Genomic DNA, 26,808 nt, shown 5'->3' with positions numbered 1-26,808 from the left:
TAGTCAGGATAGAACTTGAAAGTTCATAGTGTAAGATCGAGTGAAAAGTGTAAACTGAAGATTAAAGAAGACTAATGATTGTGCCACATGAAATTCAAAATACATAAAAGCCCTAAAACCTATTTTAATTAAAAGTGGCAACTCGTCGGGCCGGCCCGCAACCCATTCGGGCCAACCCGTTTAACCCGCCAACTCATTTGGGCTAACTCGTTTAGCCCGTTTTGAAATCGGGTTACAAAATTACAGCCCTAACCCATTAATTTTACCAAGCTATTCGGGTCGACCCACATGTTTCGGGTTGGATTGGCATCCCTACTTCCACCTATGAGCAACTGAAGGATGCTTCTATTGTATGGTAGAGACGAGCATATCACTCTTCTTGAAGTTCAGACTGTGTTGCAAACCAAAGAGTTCAGAAACTAAGTCAATCGCAACCAGTGTCATCTGCGAAGGTATTGAATGTTAAGAAATTCAGAAGTTCAAGCAGAAGCAAGGCCAAGCCAAGAACCAAACTGACAAAGATAAGAAGGAAACAAGTAGCTGCCATTATTGTAAAAAGTCAGGTCACATCAAGAAGAATTACTTCTCTTGGAAGAGAAAGCAAGAATCTGAAAGGAATGATCAGGGTCAACAGATAATATGCAAGATGAAGAGCCACATCAGATCATGAATGTTATGGATGTTGAAGTAAGTGAGTGTTGGATAATTGATTCTAGTTGTAGTTTCCATATTAGCTCACACAAGGAATGGTTTCGAAATTTCCAACCATCAAATGGATCAGTCTTGTTGGGAAATAATCATGTTTGCTCTATTAAAGGTGAAGGGAGCATCAGATTGAGGCTGAAAAATGAATCTGTAATCTTGTTGTCCCATGTTTATACCAGAGGTCAAAAGAAATTTGATCTCACTTGGGGTTCTTGAATCAAGAAGGGGTTGATAAGGGCAGTTGAGGATGAAGACCTGATAAAATGCGAGCAATGTATTGTGGGAAAAGGCAAGAAACTGCCATTCCCTAAAGGAAAGCACACTTCTAAGTCAGTGCTTGATTATGCACAAAGTGATATTTGGGGGCCTTCCCAGCCACCTACTATAAATGGGGGAAGGTATTTCATGACCCTCATCATAAATGACTACTCGAGGAAATTGTGGGTGCAAATCCTGATGGAGAGGAAAAAAGGCACAAAACTGAAATGCCTAAGAACTGACAATGGTCAGGAAATCTATCTGCTGAGTTCATTGATTATTGTAAGATCAAGGGCATAAAAAGGCAAAGAACAACTCCAAGAAATCCACAACAAAATGGAGTGTTAGAAAGGATGAACAAGACTATCATGGAGAGTGTTAGGTGCATGCTCTTGACTTCTGGGGCAGATAAAAGGTCCTGGGGGAAGTTGTGTCCACTGCAATAGTCTTGATAAACAAAAGTCTCTCATCAGCAATTAATTTTGACATTGCAGACAGCCTATAGTATGGTAAATTACCAGATTTCTCTAAGCTAAGGTCTTTGGAGGTAGAGCTTATGCCCATGTCAGACATGGCAAACTTGATGCATGAGCATTGAGATGTATGTTTCCTGGTTATCAGAGTGGATCAAAAGCATTTAGGCTCTGGTGAACAGAGCAAGAAAATGGGAAGCTGAGAGTTAGTAGAGATGTCACTTTTGATGAAAATCTGAGCAATGAAAGGGCTCTGTGGAGGTGGAGCCTCAGCAAGAAGAAGCTGAACAAAGTGAATCGAGTAGCATGAGCAATAGTCCAACTGCAGTAAGGGAAGATGTTCCTTTAGTGCAAGAAAATGTCAGAGAAAAGTCTAAGAGGGCAAGAAAGCTTCTGCAAAATTCTCAGAATATGAGATGGCTTACTTTGCTCTATGTGTAGCTGAGGAAATAGAATTCAGTGAACCTAGCACATATGAAGAAGCTATGAGTAGATCTGAGTGTGAGAAATGGTCAGCTGCTATGGTTGTAGAGATGTTATCTCTCATGAAAAATAAGACTTGGATTTTAGTAGACAGATCAAGTTCACTTCGAAGGGAGTATCTAATAAAAGCCAGAAAAATAATCACTTCGGAAGCCAAGCCATGCCTATGAAAAATCTCAAATCTCATGAACAAATCAAGATACGCCAATAAAAATAAGATGTTCGGCCTAGCCGGCACAATGAATTTAAGTGCTACATAAAACTTCTTCACATTAAAAAAAAAAAAGAAAATAAATTATAATTGTATTTCCACTTAAAAAACCTTTTTTTACACTTTAAACAAAACCTATATCAATATAACACAACAAAAAGAGTCAAAACTTGCAAGGTATTCGCTATTCTAAGTTTCTAACCATGCCAAATCTGTATGTATGAACGGTATTTCCTGCCTTGCCTTCGCAGGAATAAGATACAACAATTTATCTTCAATTCATTGAATTATTTCCATAAATGACCTGCAACATATAAAAAGAAATAGACAAAGAATCAATCATTCTCTAGATGAGGGCTATGGAAGCATTAATGAGTCAAAATTGAGAGTGACAGAGAGAGCATTATATGTTTTGTGGTAAATCAAAGCCAACTCAAGGTCTTGTAGTTACTCATCTTAATATGAATGAATGTAGTGCATTGACATGTGTAGTAATGCATAATGAATTTCAATTGAAAAGCTACTGACATTTCAGGTATACATGTATTATCCACATAAGATAAAGTATCTGACATAACACATTAGCAATGGAAGGCTACCTGAAATTTGTTAGATGCATAGTGCACCCATGTCGGGCGGCCCTCCATCAGAATGAACAAGAATTGTGCCACCTTTTCTACCTTGCTTTCTGTCCTTCCGGCTCTTACCGTAGTCAACTGTTTGGTTACTGTCGACATAGTAATGTATAAAATCAAAAATTATTATATAGGTAGTCCAGGCCTGAGTTGATTAGTGTTTTTGATGGCATAAACACATGTAGTATCTGCATAACAAGAGTCTTTTATTGCAATGGTGTATCAGAAGAATCTAAGGTCCGACTTAACATTAGAATCGGGTTTCGCCTTTTTTCTTATTGTATCTAATGCAAAGAGGAAACAAAAAGGATACTGACATTTTTACCTAAAGTGAGAGTCATCAGATTTTGAAGTGAGAGTACTAAGCAGTACAGAACAATATCATAAGATCAATTGTGCTCAGTTGCAGTTCATCAAAACAATAAGCTGCTTTAGGAAAATTCGGCAAATGTGAGCATGAAAAATTATTTGGCCAACTTGGTGGCTGGTTCTGTTCATTTAAGTACATTATGCTGTAGTTTCATGGCAATGTGTTGCTGCCTAATATGTTTTGCTATGGAAAATGAAGTAAGTATTCTTCTACAAACATGCGAAGCTGTTGGAGAACTATCTTTAAGGAAACGGAGTAGTATTCGAGGATCGTAGGAATAGAAGATTGATTGTGAAGCTCTTAGTTCAGAAAGAAACATTCAGTCTCTAACAGAGATCAACGCAACCATGTGGATCATGTTTGGCTCCCGAGTCCCGAGTGATTTAATGGGCATCCTAGAGAAGAATTGGTTTTGATTATGAATGAGCATAATGACTATTTTACTAGTCAAGTGGAGTAGCTTTTAATGATTAACCAAATAATCAACTGCTACAAATAATGATAAAGGCATTTAAAATCATACACTGGAAATCTGGCGGATGATCTCCCAGAAACTGTACCGCAGCAAGACTTGTACTTCTTTTTTGATCCACACGGGCAAGCCTTGTTCCTCGGGATTTTCTGCAGCAATAAAGTGATGCTAACTCATGCAGAAAACAGACTAAAGATAGAGGCTAAATGCACTTCTGCATTTGGATTTTGGCATCAGTGTCTTGCACATAATAGAACCTTTTCATCAGGTTGGAGTTCTTTTTTGTTATTTGTCTCTGCATCATTGCCAGATAATTCCAGTTCAATTGTTGTGTCTTGAACCAGTAGCTTGTGATGATCTTTCTCAGCTTGGTGTTCTTCTGGAAAACCTCAAAGATACAACATGAAGCAAGTAAATATGTTGCAAATACAATAGAATGATTGTTAAAATTCAATTGCAAAGAGAAATCAGCATGCCGCGGTTTAAGAAGAACCCATAATGCATTAATATGGAAAACTATCCAAAAATAGTGTATTTCTAGTTTCTTTCCATCTATATAGGAATAGATGGAAAAACTATCCAAAATAGAGCATTACTAGTTTCTTTCCATCAATCCAACATAGAGTAGTTCTAGTTTCTTTCGATCTATCCAAAATAGAGTAATTTTAGTCCCATTTCCATGACGATGCCTTCATAATAGGAACAGGAAGGTTATTGGATGCATGTGGCATACCACACATAGCTCAATCAATCACATCTTACATAATCTTGTTGCCAAAGAAAGAGAATAATTTCCTTCTGCATATAATAGCACTTACGATAAATTCAAACTTTTTACAAATTCAGTAGCCCTTAGTAATTAGTACAAGTATTTTATATGAATAAAGCCTCGATTTTAAAAAGGCAAACATGAAATGTGCAAAGATAATTAAGAAAGGATAAGTTATTCCAGCAGCATACATAATAAAATTAGCAGATGCAGAGGAACAATGGAAGATAAAACCAACCATTTCCATTAGGAGTTTCGATTAGAGGAGAAGAATCAGCTTCAACAGCTATATGATCTGAGGATCCTTCTTCAGCCACAAGGACTTCTATTGCAGCATCAACATCCCCACCCGCTTGTTGTAGAGCCTACATTGGAAATTAGATACATAAAAAATAAACTTTCCTAGAATAACTGATATCGAAGCATACTCCATATGAAGTAAATATATAACAAGCACATATCCTCCTGTTCGTGATCTGGGATAAGAGTGGCTATATCATGCATACAGGAAGAGGGAAAGGGGCTTGTTTAAACATAATCACCTGTTCAACTTTTCTAGCATCTCTGCATCCACTTCCGGCCATCGCCATTTTGATAGAGTCTTCACATATAGCACTCATTCCACATCCCCCTGTGGATTTCCTTGCAGCTGTTTTTGGTTGATTAGATTTAGCTGAAAGATCAGCATCACCCTTTTGACATAGCTAGAATATATCAGATTTAGAGCTAAAGAGGGCAAATTTACAGGTAATATGTGCAAAATGAGATTTAAAATTCCTTTAGAGAGTACAAATCCATGAAAAAAGAAAACCTTTATAACAATCGGCCTAGCTGGCCCAGAGCATGTGTCATCCTTTGTGCGGACACTATTATAATGTTCTCCATCATGGTAAGAACTGCAAGAGTACGCAAACTCAGAAATGGAAAACAAAACATACTTGAAAAGGAAAATTAGCTGGAAGGTCTTTCTGGGGTGGGAGAGGTACAATCAAAACAACATGGGACAATACTGGTTCATAAGATATACCAGGAAATGGGGAAGTCGGAAACTAACTTCAAATGCTACTAATAATATTCAATCTAAGAGCTAAGTTATAACAGGTAGTTTAAATAAACAGGCAAAGTACTGTACTCCATTATCAATCATAGGCTCATAGCACCTCAATATTAAGCACATGAATTTACTGATAAAGTCATAGATCATGCATTAATAGAATAGTGTCCAATTATATGAGTAGGCTAATTATTTAGCAATTGGGTGAAAAGATACAATGACCTGATCTAATAGGAAAATACAAGCTAGTAGACTAGAGCATACTAACTACACGGGAATATCTGCAACTTCTTAAACAGGAGAAACGATACCTCCATTAGAAAATGTAGTACACCATTTTTTAATTTTTAAAGGAAGAAAAATTCTCCAAGATTCATCATCTCATTGTGTGAGCCAAGGGTAGTAGAATGGACGAAACATAGGTAAAAAGGGAATAATTTTATGAGCTGAAGCAGGATTATATGTTGAGCTGCATAAAGTACAGTAGATTCCCGGGAATCATTTCAACAGGCAAACAAACTTTCCACCTAAAGCTCAACTACAGTCCACCGCATAAACCCCAACCACATTCTAATGAATTCACAGAATTCCCTGGGTATCTTACTAAATATATATATAATTGTTTAAAGTTTGAATTAAAGGGGGGGTCTACGTCTAACTATTGCCCACGGAGACCTACATTGTACTAGTCTTTCTAATCATTATTAACCTCATACGTTAGAATAGTAGGGTTCCTCATTATAGTTTTAGTTCTTTTTCAACAACCTTATATTGACCCTATTCGCGGATGGATAACTATCTAACCACAAAGTCGTTGAAGAATAATTGGCTGATTATTGTCAATTATTATCTTTTATTATCTTTAATTTAAGTTTATATTTTATGTGATTTGAACAAAGTAGGAATTGATTTAAATCAATTAGATGATTCTTGTCTAGTAAACTCCTGTAAATTCTGTTGGAGGATTTGAAGAATGTATTCAGTAGAGATCAAATTTGTTGGCGGTGAAGAACCATAGGCCTCTTCGGAGGATTGTCTTAGGCCTCTCCGGGGGATTAATTTCTTTGAGTTAAATTCCATTCCGTGTCTTCTTTGGTTTCGTTAGTTTTGTGTTCAACCGCCTTAACTCCATATCACTTTTACATTAACCTTCTCGAATCCCTCGACTCCACCTTAATTTAATGTTTCCTTCTTCTATGTCAACCTTTATCAATTCCTAATATGGGTAATAAATTAACAGCACATAACTGGTCATTTAAATATCTTATTCTGACATCATATGTTATATTCCAATTTAACAGAGATAAGTATCTTACACTTCATCAATTTTCTTCAATGAAGAGCAGGAACACACTGGCGCAAGATGTTATACTTACACATGAAGTCTTCACAAAAAACATACGGCAGCTTTTGGATTGACCTCAATCTCGTTATGGAGTAATCTATTTTTTGAGTAATTAAACTATCTTAATATGGAGTATTTGTTATTTTCTTCCAAAACCTCCCCTAAAATCCAATCCTTCATTCCAACTATGAAACATGATTCTCTGAGCATTAAATGCTGTTTGACTAAGTGAACAAACAACTTCGTAGAAAAGTTGTCTGTCCATGCCAGGTAGAAAGGACCTAAGTTTCCAATTTCAAAAAATTTAACGTGTTTTTAAGAAGGTAATACTAATGGTAAGAAAGCATATCAGTTACAGCAGGACCTAATGATAAGATACATGCAACATAAATTGGGGAGTTTATAATTTTTGTTGTTAAGAGTATTCCGAATAGAGGACAAATTTGGGCATCCCATCAACCACTAAATATGTCCCTTTAAATGCAATACATACTACAAATTAGTAATACGCTCCACAAGAATGATACTACCAAAAGAAACTCAACACGAAAAGAAAGACCACTAGCATGAAATTCAAATTTAAATGCTACAACATATAAGTACATTTATATGCATTCGGACAAAATGTCAATCAGTACCAAGAATACATAATATGATGCAACCAATAAGCTTTCTTAGCACATAACCTTATTGAAAATATATAAAAAATTTTGAAAATGGCAAAGCTGCCATAACTAAATATGGCTTAGCAACAGGTCTTACAGATGAATCATTGGAGCGTCATGGTTGCCAAAGTTCTGTATGTACCACCGAGGAGACATATTCTGCGAATAATTGAATAAGAGAACTAATTAATTAACAAAATCTGACATAATATATATAGAAACTGAGCACACAAAGGGACTTGTGCTGCTGAAAAGTAGCGAAATCTTGAAATTTCCATTTCCATTTCCATGTTTTGAACCATGGAAACATAACATACTCTATGAATGCATATGTTACTGTGAGTGACAAGAGAAGCTGCTTGCAGCTCCATGTTCCCTGCCCATGTACCATCCTCTCCCATGGATTGGCAATAGTCATCAAACGGAATTTCATCTTCCACAAAAGGCTCAAACGATTCGCGGTTTTCCTATTAGATGTAACTCATCAATCAAACCAGTAACAGGAAAAACTATGTTAAAACAAACTTATTTACCAACCCCGGTTCTACAAGCACTTGTTACTTACCATCTCACTAAGATATTCAAGAAAATCTAAACCCTAAACTCTATAACCCCGAAGAACGACCACGAACCAAACTCAATATAACTAGAGAACAACATTCATCTCATTAAAAAAAACACCATCATCACTATAGTAACAAATGCAAAACCTGCTGCTGATCACAACACACTGAAACAGCAAAAAATAACTCCGTTTCTCATAAATTCACCTTAATAAATTCCACCACCATGCCACGATACTTCTCATGCTGATCCTCATCGCCTTCCAATTGATCAGCCAATGCCCTACCCCCATAAAAATCAATTAATCAGAATCCAGATCACATTCATCACTCAACACACACATATCTTCCAAAATAAAAGGTCTAAATTGAACGCACCTGAAAAAGCAATTGCCATCTGCAGTCACCTGAATTATCTTCAAATTTAAAACATCAAGCTGCTCCCGCAATTCAGAAACATCGTTTTGCTTCCCTCCCCGCTTTTTGCTCTGTTGACAACTCAAAACAAATATCAAACCGCAAAACTAGGAAAATTAACAAAAATGGCATCACTGTTAGCAGTAATACTGATACATTACATGGGTCTGTTTGGCTGGTTTTCTAGGTTTGGGCTTCTGATGCTTTGCTTTAGCCATGTATATTGCCGTCCCTCGCCGCCAAGACACAATTTTGAAATTAGGGGTTTGCAATTTTCCAACTGGGATTGCCTGGGATTGATATCTCTTATATCTAAGGGGGTTCCTTTCTGATGTTCTTTAGCTCAGCATGATCTGTTATTTTATTTTATTTTATATATAATCCAAAAGATATCTTGATAATAATTACAATTGACTAAATTGTTTTAAATAGTGAGTTTATATAATTGATAAGAAAGAACTAGAATAATAAAGAAATTAAAAATAGTAAATTTTAGGGTTTGTCTTGTACTTTTGAATTTCACATGTGCTGCAATTCACTAGTCTTCAATCTTCATTTCATACTTTTCCACTCGGTTCTACATTACCAACTTTCAAGTTCCACCTCGACCCATTCTTTCGTCGTCCTAATATTTGTCACTGTTGGCTTATCACTGCCAAAGCCAATTAAGACAAAATTTTGAATTAGCCAGCAAAATTTCCAATATATTTTAGTGTTTTAATTTTCACCATAAAATATGATTTCTAATTTTCATAAAGAATTGTTTATAATCAATGCCAAAATAATTACATGAACACAAATTTTAATTCAAATTGATTGCTTTAATTTTGATTTATTTTTGTGTTGACCAATATGAAAGGCTCATCTCCAACAAATGTTGAAAACCATGAAAATTTAAAGATTTTATGTGAGTATAAAACTAAAATAAAAAATATATATCTAAATTTAGAATTATTTTACAGAGGAAAATTTTGATTACTAGAGATTTTTTTAAAACTTTTTGGCTTGAATTACCCGATGGGTTAGCCCTAAACCTGGTGGATTAGGGTTAATGTTGAAAATTTACTACCCGAATAACCTGCACCCAAATCGCTAGACAACCCGAACGGGTTAGCCTGATTGACATCCCCAGATTCTAGGATTAAATTTGCATCTCTTTCATTATATGAGCTCGGAGTACGCAAATTGTTCATTTTAGGGGATTTTTGGCTTTTCCTCCTTTTTTTTATTTTTTACTTTTTTTTGTCCTTGCAAAATACATGAACTAACCAAATCACCTAACAAAAGATTTTAGTGTTTTATTCTTTTCTTATTCTTTTATGTGTTTTTTTTTTCCTTTTTTGTCTATAGATGAAATCTCTAGTTGGATAGTTTGGTCATTTCATATATTTTGTGAGGGAAAATAATACTAAAAAAAAGGAAAATGAAAAATTCGTGTGTATGATCTCATATTTTAAAAGAGGTGTGAATTTAATACTATAAATTGAAAGATCACCCAATTTAACCTCAAATTCGAAATCTGTCGTGAAAAGTGGGGTGGATTACTTTTGAGACAATAAATTTAAGAAATTTAATCCAAATTTTAAACTTAATCAATGATGATGCAGCAAATTATCACATTTATTATTTAGCACTCGAAACACCACGTTTCGAGATAATTTGTTGTCAATTCAAATTGAAATTGAATTGTTCATCATATTGAAAAAATAATATTGGAGTTCAAAATTCTAACTTTGTTCTTATTAGATAGTTCGATAGAAATGACTCAAAGTTAAGTGAGTTGATCTGATTGAGATTCTTTGCAACAATCAAATGTTATTTCATGTTGTTGTTTTTAGGGATTTATTTGTTTCCCCTTATTACATCTATTCACTAAACTATTCGATGTGTGTATTTAGTTTACCTTGTAAAAATAATAAAAGCATGTTTGAAAATGTGTGGAAAGACCCACTTTGCGCCCTTTTCTCCTTATTTGATTCCATGACAAGTTTTTCCGTCTAACCCTTTGTAAAATAGGTGACCTGCACCTTTTACATGTTAGTTGCACAAAATATGGTATAGCTCTAACACAACCAGAAGTGGTATAGTGGGAGTATTTCTTTTTGTCCTTTTATCCTCTCTCTTCTTCGTACATCATGAACGAAGCAGTATCTGAACAAATTGCAAATCCGTCAGTCGCCATTTATCAATCCTTCGACTATGCAGAATTGCAGATTATAAGGGCCAGTAAACCTATCAATATAGATTTGTAGGAGCAAATCACATAGGTTGTTAGGGTCCGTTCGGTATTTGCTCCGACATAGGTTGTTAGGGTATTTGGGTTCTTGGTTCTTCAAAAATTGGAGTATGTTGTTATGCGGGATTTCATTGATTAGTTTGGATTATTCAACAAATTGTTGAGGTTATCCAATTATTATTTCTATTTCTGTTTTGTAGTTACATTTACAATACCATACGTCAACTCTTGGGTAGCACATGAAGCATGTTTATTCCTGTCGATCTAGCACTAGCTTAATTTATGCTCCTCGGATGACAAACATTATCTAGAGCGTTGTTCCGTTGTTGCGTGTGTCACTATATCCCTCATCTAGATCTGGTGATTGATTTTGTTAATTAAGTATAAGATAAAGATTTGTTAACAATCCATTATTTTTCATGACATTCTTCTTGGAGCAATCAGAGTGTGGTTGAGGTCATGTTATGCACAACGTTATCACAACAATGAGCCGTGCTTTGTTATTGATTTCTTCTATATTGAGAATTTGGATGAAATCTCATGGACCGGATCCAGAGAAAGAGGAAGAAGACTGAAAATATGTTAGTGCTCGTCGAAGAGATGGTCCATAACCAGTACCCAAAGTGTTTTATGTTAGTTAGCTTGGTTGAGTATTTTAGTGAGAGAATGGTAGTTGAAGGAAGGAGAGGACGAGGCCAATGGGGTGGTTTATAAGATGTCCATAATTCTTGAGTAAATTAGACATATGGATATTGTGCGGTTGACTGATAGGGATTGTGTAAGCAACCTTCGTATAGATCATAACACTTTCGGGCAGCTGTGTGGATATCTATGAGAGTGCCTAGACCTGTTTGATCGGAAATATGCCACCATGGAGGAGCATGTTTCTGTACTCTTAAGCAGCATCGCTCCTCACCATGGAGGAGCATGTTTCTTTACTATTAACCTTAGTTAGATTTGATTTTATGCGATCTCGGCAGACTATTTCTCATTACATTCACAAGGTCTTGAAAGGGGTGATTAGTATCCATGAAATATTCATGGAGAAGCCCACGCCAATGGAAGACGGGTGCGATGAACCACGTTGGAAGTGGTTCAAGTAGGTGAAGGGATTGGCAGTGGAATCGCATTCTAAATCACATAATAATTTCGATCTATTTAGCAGATTATTTAGACAAAATCTATTCGCGTAATTATCACATGTATCATGCACATAACTTGAATTAAAACATGCTTTAAGATTAATTGAAACCTAAAACATACTTTTCTACGGAGTAGGAATTATACCTTCTTGATTCTCCAAAGAATCGACGATAGCTCGCTACTTTTCCACGTAAAGGCGTCGAGTACTAGACCACGGATCTTCTGACTGGTTCCCGAACTGTATTCCAATATCAGTGTGGGTTGATCTCGCCGAGATACTAGGAATTGGATAAATAAGACAGAATTCTCTCAGAGAGTAGAAGAGGGGAAAAATCGCCCCCTATAGAGAATAGGAGGACAAAAATTTTTGATAAAAATTAAGTGTATTTTTCTGTCTCATTTATTCTCCTATTTATATTAAATTCATATTGGGTCCAGTAAGGGATCTATGTAAGGTTTTGGATATGGCCTCCCCCAATTAGCTTTTTACTAATTAAATTGAACTCACAATTTAATACAAGCTTATATTGGAATATTATTAGCAGCCACTACAGAAATAATATTGCATTGCTCATCCAAATCCAAAATTACAAGTAATCCGGGTTTTCATTGTTTGTTGTTCATTTTCCGCGCTTAAGATATAAATGTCCAATTAATGTCTGCTATAGACTTAATCAATTAACATCTTATAAATTTAAAGAGTGGACTTAGCATGAAACACTTATTTATTATTCATAGAGTAAACAAACTCCAACTAGCTAGGTTCCGAATAATAAAACATTATTTCGCGCTCCTCTTGAGGACATTATCAAACGAGACTCACCTCACGCATGATTCAATATAATAGCAATCCTAGCACCGCTATATATTAATCATCATTACCCAATATATCAGGATTATTGGATTGCGAAAAACCTACACCATTTGATAAGTCAAAGCAATGCATAATCAATATTGTATGCTCAATGCTAACATACATTGATTAAGAAATAAACATTTATTAAGATCTCGTCTTTCAGTAGATAGCATAAAGACTCGTCTCGATGTTAGATCCGTCCAGTGCTCTACCACACCAATGTTATCTTATTTCAAGTAAAGTATAGAAATATGCGGACTGACATTGAAACATTTCACGATAGGTAGTCTAGGCCTATTTGGGTTGTGAAATTCTTCTTTTCCTTTGTTTAGAACTGACCGTGTTACCTTAAAGTGGACGTCGCCCATAACCGGTCTACTAAAACAAAGACTTGGACTTTGTTTAGTTTCTTATACATTTAAACATGTAGTAAAACAACCATTAAACGTAAAACATAACAACATTATGACAAAAATAATTTGTTTTATTCCTTTGAAAATAAAATAAGAGTTTTTACAGTATTCAATCACTCGAAAGGTGATTTCTAGAATACACAAACTCTAACAATAGACATCTCAGTATGGTGGTTGATATTTTACCAAAATCCATGTGAAAATTAAATTTATGTCAATGTGGCTCTTTTGGTTTTACTAGGGATGTCTAGGGGCATTGGATGGGATGTATATCAACATCCATGTGAGTGTTGGGGATACATAATTTATGTCAATGTAACTCTTTTTTTATTGCTATAAATGATAAGTATGTTCCACATTCAACTAACTCATTCCACTAACCTTTTTAAACCACGTAATACCTCAAAAAAGATTGTAGATTGAATTTAATTCTGATTAGAAAACTAGTGAATTAGGACTTTCGGCGATTATTTTGACGGTGAAAAAGGCCAAATTATTTAAAAATAAGTAATGAAAATTAATGAGAGGTATTGTAGCATTATTATTAAGTTATATAATTTTAGTAAGATTGAAAAAGAAATTAGAATTTATGCTATGTCTATATAGAGAATTTAGTAGAAGGATTTTGGTCTTTTCACATGAAAATGACCAAAATTATTCAAGAAAATTTATGGGAATGTTTTTTAATAGTTAACTAGGGTGATATTTTGGACCTTCAACGTGTCTTAAAAGGATAGAAAGTTCTAGATTAATTTAAATGATATAGATGAGTGCCATTTGGCACTTTACTACTCCTCTGTCCCCTAAAAATAGAAACTCATTCCTTTTTGTCCTTCCTCTAAAAATAAGAACTTTCTATTTAAGGAATTTTTTTCTCCTTAATAAGGTGGAACTCATTTTCCACTAACACACTTTTCTTTCTATCTTTCTCTTGCTTTCAATAACGGACTCGGGATATAAAACCTGTGGGTCAGATACAGTTGAAATTCATACATATAAAAGATTTTAAAACTTTTTTTCTAAATAATAGTACTAATATTTTTATACTATATTTTTGAAAGAATTACATTATAAGTAACATTATATTTATATTTTGTTATGCAAATAGTTTATTTAAATATTTGGCATGTTCTTTGATGGTTATATTCAAAGTTTTTTTTATTTATTTATTTCTGATATGTTATGTGATTTATCAATATTATCATGTAATTAAATTTTTTATTTTTTAAAAGGTACTACTATACAATAAATTATGATAAGCAAATTTAGTAAATTGTTTTGTTGTCTACTGAAATTTCATAAAATTATACTACTGGTAATTACCAAAATAAGAAAAAAACCTATAAAATTGTGATGCTATCACAAACTAAGAATAGAATACTACCAATTAAGATGATTTCCGAAAAATAGAGATTAAAAATGAATTAAAATATTTAAAAAACTCATTTTCTAAGCCCAAATTTCCAACTCATTAAGCCCAAATCTCAAAATACTCTCAATAAATGAATATTGAACTAAATCTCATTCTTTCTTCCCCGGCCCCCGCTATATATGAATCTTCTTCCCCAGATCTTTGTACTGAATAATTCTCCATCTCTCTTTGTTTTCTGTATTTCCCTTTCCTTCTTTGTTTTTCTAATTTTCAGTTTTCTCACTGCCGTGGGGTCGAAGGTAGGGATTTTGAAGGTCGGAGGGTTAGGTAATGGCATATTCCGGCGGCATTCATGGACGGACGATGGGGTCGGTCGACCGCACTCGACCCCACCTGGGCCCGTCATTATTTGTTTTTCCAATTTTGTATTAAAACTCGTGTCATTTCAAAAGTTCATATTTTAGGGGCGAATGGAGGATTTAAACAAATAAAATAATATTAGTAGCTTACATTAAATAGCCTCCCAAGTTACTATTCATCTTCATTCTCAAGAGAAAAAAATGGTGCTCCAACATAGAAGGAGGCCAAGCTCTTTTCTTCCGTTCTTTCATCATTTTTGTCGAATTGTTGAAGTAAACGAGTAATCTAGAGGTTATCAAGGTCAGTCAACATTGGAGGATACCAGTCGATGTTTTTTCATGTCTGCACTGCTTCCTTGGCGGGTCACTAAGCTTTGTTAGCGGTATAGATTGTTTGAATTGTTAGTTGTGCATGTTAACTCTTAATTTCACTACAAAAAATGTCAGTTTACCGACGGAAAATTTTTCGCTACGAATTACCGAGGGAATTTTCCGTCGCTAACTTTTTTCCTTTTTAATTAATGTATTTTCCGTCGGTCGAAACAAAAATTACCGACGAGTTCTTTACCGATGGACAATTTTTTTCCGTCGGTAAAGAACTCGTCGGTAAATTTTTTTGACCGACGGAAAATACATTAATTAAAAAAGGAAAAAAGTTAGCGATGGAAAATTCCGTCCGTAATTGCGTTGGTAATTCGTAGAGAAAATTATTTCGATAATTCCGTCGGTAATTCGCAGCGAAAATTTTCCTTCGCTAATTCCGTCGATAAACTGACATTTTTTTGTAGTGTTTTATAGTAAATAACTTCTGATGTGTTTGTAAAATTTAATGTTTTAAATATTTGAGTTTCAAATGGTTCAAAAATATGAAATTTTAAATTGTCATACTTGATGGCGCCTCTTTTGTGACATCACCGATTCGGCCGACATACGAGGTGTTACACCCGTGGGTTAAAGAAAATGGAGACTTAATGGGAGATGAAGGGAGTAACATATTTAAGTAATAATCAGTCTAAGTCTTCTACATTGTGGACTGAATAGTGGAACGTGTCTTCACAGTAGGTGGTTCAGTTGGTTTCTTTACTTATCGTGAAAACATGGAGTGTTGTTAGTCCGAAAGTTTTTCTTACTTATGGAAACTAACAACACCAGTGTGGAATATCATTGATATACATAAACACAAAGTAGTATTTATCCATCTGTTTACATAAAATTGAGCATACGTTAGTTGACTTATCAATAGACTCACATTTTTCGCAACCTAGTAAACTATGCTTTGGGTCGTCATTAATATCTGGAGATGCTAGCATTATTATTGCACTGAATTGTGTGTCGGAGTCCCAGTTTGATAATATCCCAAAGATGAGTTAAAGAAAATATTTTATTATTCAGAATCTCGGACGATTGAAATATTCCATGAATAATAAATTTTGTTTTTAAATTGAACCACTTGTTCATAAGTTTTTAGAATCCATAGGCAGTGTCAAAGTAATTAATTATTGTTTCTATTTTAAACATAAAAAATATAGTAGGAGTATTAATTAAATAGGAACCCAAATGGTATGATTTACAATCTTATACTGCAAACCGCAATACAGCTACTATCATAGAAATTCATAAGATTTCATTTTAAAACCAATTAGTAATAGGTGTAAACCGCAATATAACTATTATGATAGAAATTCATAAAATTTCATTTTAAAACCAATTAGTAATAGATGGAGTCCACGATTTAAAACTTTGTAATAATTGTGGACTTTGATCCTTAGAGTTTCATATACAATTGATGACTCTATCGAAATCGAAAGTACACGTGGCTCGTCGAATAGTCTAGGTGACTAATTGCACAAGAAAAGAATAGATGTCTTTACAAATAGCCGTAAACAGCATAATTTTTTCATACATTGTGATTATACCGTAACCGACATTTTTTTTTCATATTCTTAAATAAAACTCCTTATTCGCGCGCACACATTAAATTTGAGTGCACAATGTCCATGTAGTATCTTCAATTCTTCTTTGAATTTTTGTATCTCACTTGATAAGATAGGATTCAATATTGGTCATCTATGAATCGACAAAGTCCACGCATGATTAAATATTTCCAATAACATAATTGTAGGAAATTTCAAATACGATGAAAGTTCATAAATTTTACGATCAAATTTTATGTCTGTGGAAAAGTTCAAAATTCTCTTATAACTTGTGATATTAACGACCAACAACCATTTTATTAAGAGCATCCCCATCCGTGCTCTTAAATAAAAGCATGGAGGTGAACCCGGACTCACTTTTACTCCTTGTTTTTAGGCAAGAGCATAACACCCACATCCGTGCTCTTCCGCAATGACAAGCTCAAGGGTCCCATCATTCTATTATTCAATTTAAATACTTCAATTACTAAAAATATTTCTACACTATAAAAATACATTAAAAAATAAAAATTATATAATTAAAATCCTAAAAAATAAAAATACATAATTAAAATCCTAAAAATTAAAAATTACATAATTAAAATCCTACAAATTAAAAATTACATAATTTTTAATGTGGAAGTGAAAGTATTTATAGATGAAAATGTGAATTTTGGGGGAAAAAAATTGAAAAATAAATTAAAAGTGTTTAGAAAATGAATATAATTTATTGGGAAGTAGGAAAATATTTTTTTTATTTAAAAACGAGCGGTGTCCCTGCCGCTGGCACGGATGGACGGGACACCGCTGCGGATGCTCTAAATGTTCATAATTTGAACGATGCAGATAACAAATTATTGTAACCTATTTAAGATTAATTCATATATTACTTTATGACTTAAAAGGATAACAAATACCCCATACTTTCACGATTAAGATTTCTATTTATTGTTACTAGTTTTAAGAATTATGAAGAAATGTTAGTTAAGAAAAATTAGTGGATTACATCATTTCTTAAATCTATATTGGTTTATTATAAAAATAACTAAAATGAATTAATGAAAATATATGACTCGTTTATACTCCCATCATCTCTGAAATTATAAACTATTTTCTTATTAGTCCGTTCCCCGAAAATATAAACTTTCTAATTTTGGAATAGTTAAACAACACAATAACCTTACTCGTTATTTTAGTACTCCATCCGTTCCACAGTAATAGAGGCGTTTCATTTTGAACTCTCGTTTTGAGAAAATGATAATAAACAGTTAAAGTGGAGAGAGAGTGAAGTAAGAGGGAAAATAATGTAGTGAAAAGTCTTATCTGCAATATTCTCTCTCTTACTTTATTCTTTCTCCACTTTAACTATTTATTACTCCCTCCGTCCCAGATAATTCGTCCCAATTTTCCATTTCGGTCCGTCCCATATAATTTGTCCCACTTCACTTTTACCATTTTTGGTAGTGGACCCCATATTCCACAAACTCATTCCTACTCACATTTTATTATAAAACTAATATATAAAAGTAGGACCCACATCCCACTAACTTTTTCAACTCACTTTTCATTACAATTCTTAAAATCCGTGTCCGATCAAAATGACCCAAATTATCCGGGACGGAGGAAGTATATTATTTTTTCAAAATGAGTGCTCAAAACGAAATGTCTCCATTACTATGGTGTAAAGCAGACTCTCCACTAACACTATTATATTATCTGTTATATCTCTTTTACTTATCGTACTGAAGCAAATGTTTATGCTTTTTATAGAGATGGATGAGTATAATTTATAGTAAAAATTAAATGGACTGTTACTTGAAGATGAATTGAAATGGTGAAATTAAAATTTTATTAATAAATAAGTGGAGGAAATATGTATTGATAATGATGGGTTTAGGCACATCATGCCACTATATATATGTGCTCCACAAAGCTATTCAAATTGAGCACAAGAATATGGAGCATGTATAAAGTGGCCCATTGTGTTGTATTGAGTTGTGTGTGTATCGATCATCTCCCACCACAAACCAACCAACCAACCAACCGCTCACTATTTCACATTGCTTTTCTCTCTCCAAGAGTGTGCTTGTTGTGTGCCGCCTCAGCTCATCGTTTGTAACGACTAGCAGCAGCGCATATACCCTCTCTGCACATATACCTCAACCAATTAACCTTTCTCCAATACGATTCAATGGCCGCCGCCGCGATTGATGGCCCCACCAATCCCATGGTCACTCCTCTCCTCACTGATCTCTACCAGTTCACCATGGCCTATGCTTACTGGAAATCCGCCAAGCACAACGACCGCGCTGTGTATCTCTTTAATTCAATTTTCGATTCTCTCTACTGCATTTCTGCTATCAACATACATTTGGGATTTTCTCATTATTTTCATCACTCTGCTTAACTTAGAGTTTCCGATGAATATGCACTTTTTGCAAAATTGTTTTGTCTTCAAAAGATCAATGATGGCGATATAATGGATTTATCCATATTTGGTTAGATTTGAAAACAAAAAGATGCACGTTTCAGTTAACAGCAACTAGGATACGCACAAGCTCATGTGTTGGGCTACATCATGTTAAATGATCTTTTTTTGTCATGTCTATTAATCAATACAACAACTTATCCCGAAAGCTCAGATAGGATTGGTGCTACTAGGTTAGGCATTACAAGATATGCTGTTTTTCGCCCATGAAGATTATGAAGGGAACCTTTACCCTGTCTGAGTATTGATATTATGTTCTTTTTAGGTTTGACTTGTACTTCCGGAGGAACCCTTTTGGTGGGGAATACACAGTTTTTGCTGGCCTAGAAGAGTGTATAAAGTTAATTGCTAACTTTAGATTTACAGAAGATGAAATTTCTTTCATACAGGCCTCTTTACCCTCATCCTGCGAGGTTCGATCTATCGTCTTACCTCACATTTCAAATATGTTTAAATGGTCTACTGAATTGTGTTTTATATTTAAAGGTCACATCTTTCTTATGTCAATCCTTGAACTTTTCAATTTTTCCGGAACTCTAAATTTTAAATTGATTTTGGTTACAAACTTACAATTATAGCTACAGAAAGATAATCATTATATGACAGATCAGTTAGCTGAGCAGCTTTATTCACAACAGAAGAACTACATGTACACTTGCTTTGAGCATTATTTGAAGATCTCTCCCAAGTCCTTGGTCTTTTTAGGAAATTATGCTGCAGCTTCACAAATTATTAGTAGTTAACAAAAATGGAATGGATAGGTAAATTAGATGAGGCGTTTTTTATGAAAAACAAAAATTTATGAGCTGAACTTTTGCACCCAGAAGATGTCATTCTGTTGTCTACAAAAGTTGGGCTTATTGATGTTTCACTTTAGATTGGCTTCTATGACTACCTTCGGCAAATTGATTGTTCTGATGTGGAGATACATGCAATCTCTGAGGGATCTGTTGTGTTTCCAAAGATACCATTGATGAGGATTGAAGGGCCAGTAGCTGTAAGTACCAACTTAGTGTACTTATACAAAGTCATTCATGTTGTGCATTCTTTTAGTTAGTTAATAATTCATCACCTTTATTGTATTACTCATTGTTGTTGTCATTGTCTTTGAAGGTGGTTCAATTGCTTGAAACACCACTTGTCAATCTTATTAATTATGCATCATTGGTTGCTACTAATGCGGCAAGGCATCGTTTTGTTGCTGGAAAATCCAAACTTCTTTTAGAATTTGGGCTGCGGCGGGCCCAGGTTATATAAATTGCTGCTCTCGTTCATTTTGAAGTACTGATCTTTGTAGAGAGCATCAATTTGTTGCCTGCCTCTTATTTATGCAGGGACCTGATGGGGGTATTGGGGCATCAAAGTATTGTTACATGGGTGGATTCGATGCTACCAGGTGATTTACGATAAAACAAACTTAAACCCTTTAGTTCTCGCCATTGATGGTATATGCAAATATGATGAAACAGTAAGATTTTTAGGTCTTTAAAATGCATACGGTATTCAAATTAATATCTTATATATTCTTCAAAGCCAAAAATAGTTAATGTACAAAAAAAAGACCTGGGTGGGGGTATTTTTTATATGGTGGTAAAGGGAACACGGGATGGGAATCATTTGTTGAGGAACCATTCCTTAAATGTACTTTTAGTTCGATAAAAATGAATCAATCATACCCTGAGAGAGGAAAGGGGGGGGGGGGGGGGGGAATATAAATGTCTCATGCTTATTCTCCAGTACCACCAACCCAAATTGTGGTTCAATGTTACAACTGACAACAATAAAGCGTCAATCCCACTACTTGGGGTTGAAAAGATCTCAATTTACTGTCGTGTTTGGAGGACAATATATTTTCTCATTTTTATCTGTCTTGTCTATTGGGTGCTGACAGCAATGTTGCTGCTGGAAAATTATTTGGAATACCACTCCGTGGAACTCATTCCCATGCCTTTGTCAGCTCATTTATGGTAGGTACAAACAATAAGCACCTGTGTATGTTATATATTGTCCTTAGCAATTCGTAATATACTTTCTTCTAAAGTCTGGTTTGAATTTACCTGTTACTACTGTTTAGTTAATCTTGTTTGCATTCTGTAAACAGATTTTTTACAGACACCTCTGAGATTTTTATATGATTATAAAAGGTTTACATGATATGCATCTTCCTTTCATGCCTTCTGGATTTCCTTTCTCTCTGGAACTAATACTTTTAATGGAACCTTTCTATGTACATTAGGTGTTGTTGCTTTTCCCGGTAGGATCTTATGGTGATGATTATTGAAAGAACCTTTAATCCATGTTTTCACAGAAGTTTTAAGAAAGTAAAGACACCCCAACTCAGAAAACTTATGAAAGAGAGAGACTATGTGAGAGAAGTGAGAGAGAAGTAATGAAGAAAATAAGTTTATGGCCTGCTAGCCATATTTGCTTTTAAAATCTCTGCATCAAAAAAATTATTTTCTTCTTGAAACTGCAGCATCATTTACCATTAGTTTTTAAAATTTGTTTAGAATATACTCCCAAATTCTTTAGGTTGTCTAATTGTAAGGTGATATGTGCAGAGTTCTGATGAGATCACTGAGAAATCACTCAAGAATTCTGATGGTTCAAATGTTTGTGAGGACTTTGTCGGTTTGGTGCAGGCATGGTTAATCAAATTAGAGGTATATAATGAAACTATGCTTAGTTTTAACATATTTTTGAGCTATATCTCACTAACTTTTGCTTTTATATTCTTCTTGTCTTTCCCTTGACTCAAGACCCTAAATTGTCTTCAAAAATTCATATTTACTACGTTTTACCATCAAATATTATTACATTGAACTTAAAATGTGTATTTGATTTTTGTATTTCAAAGTTTTACCTCTTAGAGAAACTTCCATAACTATAAAAAAACTAGCATAGAAGTTGCATAACCTTGATATGGAAGAAACTACATGTCTTGATTTATCTTTTGGTGAGGTGCATTGCTGGTTTTACGATGTTGTGGCAACAAAGAAGCTGATTTTAAATAGGTCAAATTTAAGTGCTAGCCCAACAGTATTAGGGATTAATTTTTACATTTAATGCATGTAGATGAATTTGTCATCATTCACCTTTTCTTCTCAAACTTTGGATATATTTTGGTATCTGGTTGTTGTGATCCTTTAGGTCGGTTGATATGGTGGAGTTTGAGAAAGAAGGTTATGATGTCTTTGTGGTCCTCAAAGTCATAGCCTTATGTGCATTTAGTTTTAAACATTTTGAGATTATTTTTTAGCATTTTTTTTGCTCATTGATTCACACTCTCCTCTGTTCAGCGCTCGCAGTTATTAGGTGGGATTTTTGGTGAAACTAATCAAAGTGAATTAGTTGCTTTTATCTCATATGCCCTTGCGTTCCCGAAGAATTTTTTGGCTCTTGTGGACACTTATGATGTAAGTCAAAACTTTTACTTGTCCATCAGATTTTGTCAATGCTTCCTGTCCAGTAGGACGGGTTTATATGCTTGTTCTTTGATTTTTCGCATGGCGTATAATGTTTGTGTTGAGTAATACTTCAGTTTGTTAAAGCTACATAATTAATCTTCAGGTTGTTCGTATAGAATGATAGCTTTTCAGTAGTTATGAATTATGATGCTGTTGGAAGAAATGCCTCTCAACCTATGTAATTATTATACTACTATGTTTTATTCTGCTAGTGTATTGTACAGTATATGGGATTCTATGGTTATTGTCATAATTATTGTTAACCTCTAGTGAAGAGGGAATTATTGTAATCCACCAAACTCTTCAAAGTTCGAACTGCATGTCGAATCTTTTGGAATCTGATTGGCTACTTCTGCAGTTATTCAAAGTGATTTGTTGCGGTTATTTTTTATGGGTGGTTTAATTGTGCATTCATTGAACTTCCATTCCAATGATTCAATTTCACTACTTCATCTAAATTGTTCCCCCGTAGATCTATCATTTATTATGAAATAAATTAACACATGTACTTTCCTTGGTCTTGGGCTCTTATACAGTGAACATGCTTATAAATGATGTGGTATTTGGTTCCACCCTGTTTCCCCAATTCATAATGTTGGCTATTGTAACTTATCTGAACAGGTTATGCGAAGTGGCATTCCTAATTTCTGTGCAGTTGCTCTAGCTCTATATGACTTAGGGTAAGTTTAAGAGATGCATACCTGACTTAGTACTTGGATTTTATGAATCATGTGTCCGCTATCTTGTAGGGTTAACATCCTAAAGTAACAATTTCCCTATTTGTAGGTTTACAGTAGGGAGACTCTTAGTTATCCAAACGATTAAGTATTTTTTCTGTCTATATTTTCGTAGTCAGAAATTATCAGAAATTTCACATCTTTCTCGCATATTTTCTACCTTTTGTTCTTGTGGCATATTTATAAATTCTAAGCCACATGACCACACCTTGACCGTGTCCAAAAGATGGTTTAAAGTGGTCTTCCAGTTTTTCTATCGAAGCCTCCAATCAATATTTGCATTTAATTCCATACTTAATAAATGCCCTTTTTGCAGTTATAAGGCATTAGGTGTTAGATTGGATTCCGGAGATCTTGCCTACCTGTCATGTGAAAGTAGGAAATTCTTTCAGGCTATAGAGAAGGAGTTCAAGGTCACTGATTTTGGGAAGACAGGCATTACAGCAAGCAACGATCTCAATGAAGAAACTTTGGATGCCTTAAATAAACAGGTAGGTGTCTGCATGAAAAGGATTATATGCATGTTTTAGATGGATGGTCATTCTACCATTGCGCCTTTCTCTAATAGAAGCATATGTTTATTTGATCAGTAATATTTTCACATGGAGCTGATATCTACTTTGTCACTTTATTTATGTCCACCAAGAAAAAAAATTCAGCATTACTTTTATAACATGGCCGTATGAGTACAGTACTTCCCTTCTGGGTTTATATGTGCTTCACAATGAAGCAAACAAACGGATTTCATGTTAAATTTTGAAATGTATCCAAGAAACTTGTCCTTTTCCTAAATCAACTAAAGAAGAACCAAGTAGCCTATATATAGTTTGATCTCTAGGCATAATCTACAAATTCTTAAACCATGCCCTTTCATCATGATGCAAGAATGGCAAAGTCAAGCTGGATTAGGTAATTTTAAGAGCTGGGAAATGACAAATTGTTAAATTTACCATTGTTCTATATTGGTTTCTTTCTTATTCAATGATTGTTAATCTGTCTTATTGCTCTCTGTCGTGTTTATTCATTGTAATTTATATTATTGCTATGTTGTTGAGGAGTTATATCTTTTTCATTGTTAACTTCATATGCTCAGGGTCATGAAATTGATGCGTTTGGAATCGGAACTCATTTGGTAACATGCTACGCTCAACCTGCCCTTGGTGTTGTATTCAAGTTGGTTGAAATAAACAACCAGCCTCGCATCAAGCTCTCTGAAGATGTTTCAAAGGTTTGATGAATTCTCATGATGTTGCACTTTCACTACTTTGGGAGACTCACTGGGGTTTCATCTCAGGTCTCTATTCCATGCAAAAAGAGGTGCTACAGATTATATGGGAAGGAAGGCTATCCTCTTGTGGACATTATGACTGGGGAAAATGAACCGCCCCCGAAGGTTCTATATTTTCTTATTTCTTAATGATAATTCTCCCTAGAGTTCTGGATTGTTTTCCTGTTACTCTCTGATGAACATTGCTGATATATTCAGCCATGACAATTTTGGGCGGTCAGGATTTACTTCATCCAAACATATCCTAGTAGTGGAACAGATTTAGTATGCATAACTGTCCTAGAGAAAATTTGGAATTCAGCATCTTGAGAGAAGTCTTTTAAGTCAGATTATACCAGTAAGCGAATGTTTTTCCAACATAGTACAGTGAACCTACCAGTCTACCACGCCTTGGTAAAGACTAAAGATAATAACACTGAATGAAGTTGATTATGTGCATAACATACACATTCCACTAGTGTTTCTTTCTACTGCTCGTCGTGATCACCACTGGATGATTGATAACAAGTGCCTATTCTGTCAGTGTAGCTCCTCATCATGTGGATTTCATGCTGTAATAGGTGGGTGTACGGATATTGTGTCGTCATCCATTCAATGAATCCAAGAGAGCATACGTGGTTCCACAGCGTGTAGAGGAGCTGTTGAAGTGTTTTTGGCCTGGTAGATCAGGTGCTTTTTTTTTGGTTTCTAAAATCTCGAACATGCTTATACATCCATCAAATCTTGATGTTATATGGGAAAATTTCATCATATTGACTTGGGTCACATGAACACAACGCATGCAGGAATATATAGAGAAGAATTACTGCCTCTTAACGCAATTAGAGAACGTTGCATCAACCAACTAGGCCAAATGCGATCCGATCACATGAGGAGGTTGAACCCGACACCATACAAGGTACATCTAGCTCAAGTACACAGCTTAACGTGCACTTGAAGATGGTAGTCGTGACGTTGTATTACTGTTGCAGGTTAGTGTGAGTGCAAAACTATATGACTTCATACATTTCCTGTGGCTGAACGAAGCGCCCGTGGGAGAGTTGCAATGATTATTGCAATGCCTCAAGTCACCATATTTTTACATTCACAAAGTGGGAAATGGAATCTGCTGTGCCTTTCTTTCATTTTTGTATGTATGTAAATCTGGTATTGTGTTGTAATTGCTGCAGCAGAAGTTGCAAATTTGTAAACTCACATTGGGGCATGCACATGATGCATATTCTTTATCTTCCTGTCGGTATGAACAAATCAAATTCCTCAATAAAATTGGTTGATTTGCACTTGCACAGGTGTGTTTATTCCTTCTCTCCTTATCTCTCTTGGATTAATGTTAGATAACAATTTTTATAGATTCGGGCAATCTAAAAATAACATTCCTATTGTCTAAAAATGACATCCACGTTAGGTTATCAGGTTATGCAATAGGAATTAGTTGTTTTTTTAAATCACAATAGGTATTGTTATAGGCCACCATCCCTTTAGTGCATGAATAGAGATCAAATCTCAACACTAGATAAATTTTCAATATCGGAAAACAAAGTCATTTGAAGAGCATTATAGTTCATTTAGAAAATTTAGATTTTAAAAACACGGAGGTCATTCTTACATAATACGAAGGTTATATTTAGGTCGTTTTAGACTTTGATTAGTTCATTTAGAGCATCCACAATGGATGTCCGATCGCGCGCCCGATCGGCCAAGATCGGGCTCGGGCGTGGTCGGGCATCCATTGCAGCCCTCGGTCACGCCCGAGCGCGACCGATAGTTAGGTCGCGACCGATCCCGAGCCCGATCGATCGGGCGTGAGCTCGGGCGCCCATTGCAGAGGCGCGCCCGAGCCCGAGCCCGAGCCATATTTTTTTTTTTAATTATTTAACCCTAATTTAAACCACTATAAATACTCCATTTTCTTCACTTTTCACACACCAAACCCTTCACTTTCTCTTCTATATTCTCTCAATATCCACACTTTCAACAATGGATCTGAGTCAATACCCGAGCCCGAATAATGTCGACGACGATATGCCGATGTTTGGAGGAGGAAGCGGCGGCCGCGGCGCCCGGTGGCCCGGCCACGAAGACTACCGGGTTGAGACGCCTGGATCTGTAGGATCCA

At 35.0% G+C, this 26,808-nt stretch overlaps 2 protein-coding genes across 12 annotated transcripts; one reads left to right on the top strand and one right to left on the bottom strand.

Moving 5' to 3' along the window:
- Positions 1–38: 38 nt before the first annotated feature.
- Positions 39–8,751, bottom strand: LOC125202597 (OVARIAN TUMOR DOMAIN-containing deubiquitinating enzyme 7-like). Of its 7 annotated transcripts, XR_007173131.1 has the most exons (16): positions 8,582–8,751; positions 8,382–8,491; positions 8,211–8,286; positions 7,758–7,907; positions 7,538–7,599; positions 5,188–5,272; positions 4,919–5,080; positions 4,615–4,741; positions 3,865–3,995; positions 3,659–3,756; positions 2,730–2,857; positions 2,333–2,434; positions 1,862–1,901; positions 1,659–1,758; positions 1,482–1,573; positions 39–1,410 (listed from the first exon to the last, which is right to left on the bottom strand). XR_007173131.1 is itself a non-coding variant. In XM_048101030.1 (12 exons), exons 1-11 carry the CDS (start codon positions 8,636–8,638, stop codon positions 2,740–2,742), a joined length of 1,176 nt encoding a protein of 391 aa, XP_047956987.1. In that variant the 5' UTR covers positions 8,639–8,751; the 3' UTR covers positions 2,206–2,434; positions 2,730–2,739. The 7 variants fall into 7 exon arrangements, 5 of the variants coding, with proteins under 5 accessions (XP_047956987.1, XP_047956988.1, XP_047956989.1 ...); XR_007173130.1 differs by having other exon boundaries at positions 1,482–1,758; XM_048101030.1 differs by lacking the exons at positions 39–1,410; positions 1,482–1,573; positions 1,659–1,758; positions 1,862–1,901 and having other exon boundaries at positions 2,206–2,434.
- A 9,918-nt stretch (positions 8,752–18,669) lies between these two features.
- LOC125201905 (nicotinate phosphoribosyltransferase 1) lies at positions 18,670–25,978 on the top strand. Of its 5 annotated transcripts, none has more exons than XM_048100194.1 (15): positions 18,670–19,025; positions 19,466–19,613; positions 20,078–20,197; positions 20,314–20,448; positions 20,535–20,596; positions 21,092–21,167; positions 21,762–21,863; positions 22,509–22,616; positions 23,289–23,347; positions 23,721–23,895; positions 24,498–24,632; positions 24,699–24,797; positions 25,253–25,361; positions 25,478–25,590; positions 25,664–25,978. In XM_048100194.1, exons 1-15 carry the CDS (start codon positions 18,904–18,906, stop codon positions 25,739–25,741), a joined length of 1,641 nt encoding a protein of 546 aa, XP_047956151.1. In that variant the 5' UTR covers positions 18,670–18,903; the 3' UTR covers positions 25,742–25,978. The 5 variants fall into 5 exon arrangements, 4 of the variants coding, with proteins under 4 accessions (XP_047956151.1, XP_047956150.1, XP_047956153.1 ...); XM_048100193.1 differs by having other exon boundaries at positions 22,500–22,616; XM_048100195.1 differs by lacking the exon at positions 18,670–19,025 and adding an exon at positions 19,046–19,373 and having other exon boundaries at positions 22,500–22,616.
- The last annotated feature ends 830 nt before the right edge of the window (positions 25,979–26,808 follow it).

This window comes from Salvia hispanica, chromosome 1 (assembly GCF_023119035.1).
Source record: "Salvia hispanica cultivar TCC Black 2014 chromosome 1, UniMelb_Shisp_WGS_1.0, whole genome shotgun sequence".
NCBI classification, from domain to species: Eukaryota; Viridiplantae; Streptophyta; class Magnoliopsida; order Lamiales; family Lamiaceae; genus Salvia; species Salvia hispanica.
This window is presented reverse-complemented; position numbering and strand designations above follow the sequence as displayed.

Excerpts from the sequence above, each read along its gene's own strand:
- LOC125201905 (XM_048100193.1), top strand. The coding sequence starts at position 18,904 with ATGGCCGCCGCCGCGATTGATGGCCCCACCAATCCCATGGTCACTCCT. Across the intron at positions 24,633-24,698 it reads TCTCTGAAGATGTTTCAAAG|GTCTCTATTCCATGCAAAAA; the intron begins GTTTGATGAATT and ends GTTTCATCTCAG. Across the intron at positions 25,362-25,477 it reads TTTTTGGCCTGGTAGATCAG|GAATATATAGAGAAGAATTA; the intron begins GTGCTTTTTTTT and ends CAACGCATGCAG.
- LOC125202597 (XM_048101030.1), bottom strand. The coding sequence starts at position 8,638 with ATGGCTAAAGCAAAGCATCAGAAGCCCAAACCTAGAAAACCAGCCAAA. Across the intron at positions 7,600-7,757 it reads GTAACATATGCATTCATAGA|AATATGTCTCCTCGGTGGTA; the intron begins GTATGTTATGTT and ends AATTATTCGCAG. Across the intron at positions 5,273-7,537 it reads GACGCTCCAATGATTCATCT|TTCTTACCATGATGGAGAAC; the intron begins GTAAGACCTGTT and ends GTACTCTTGCAG.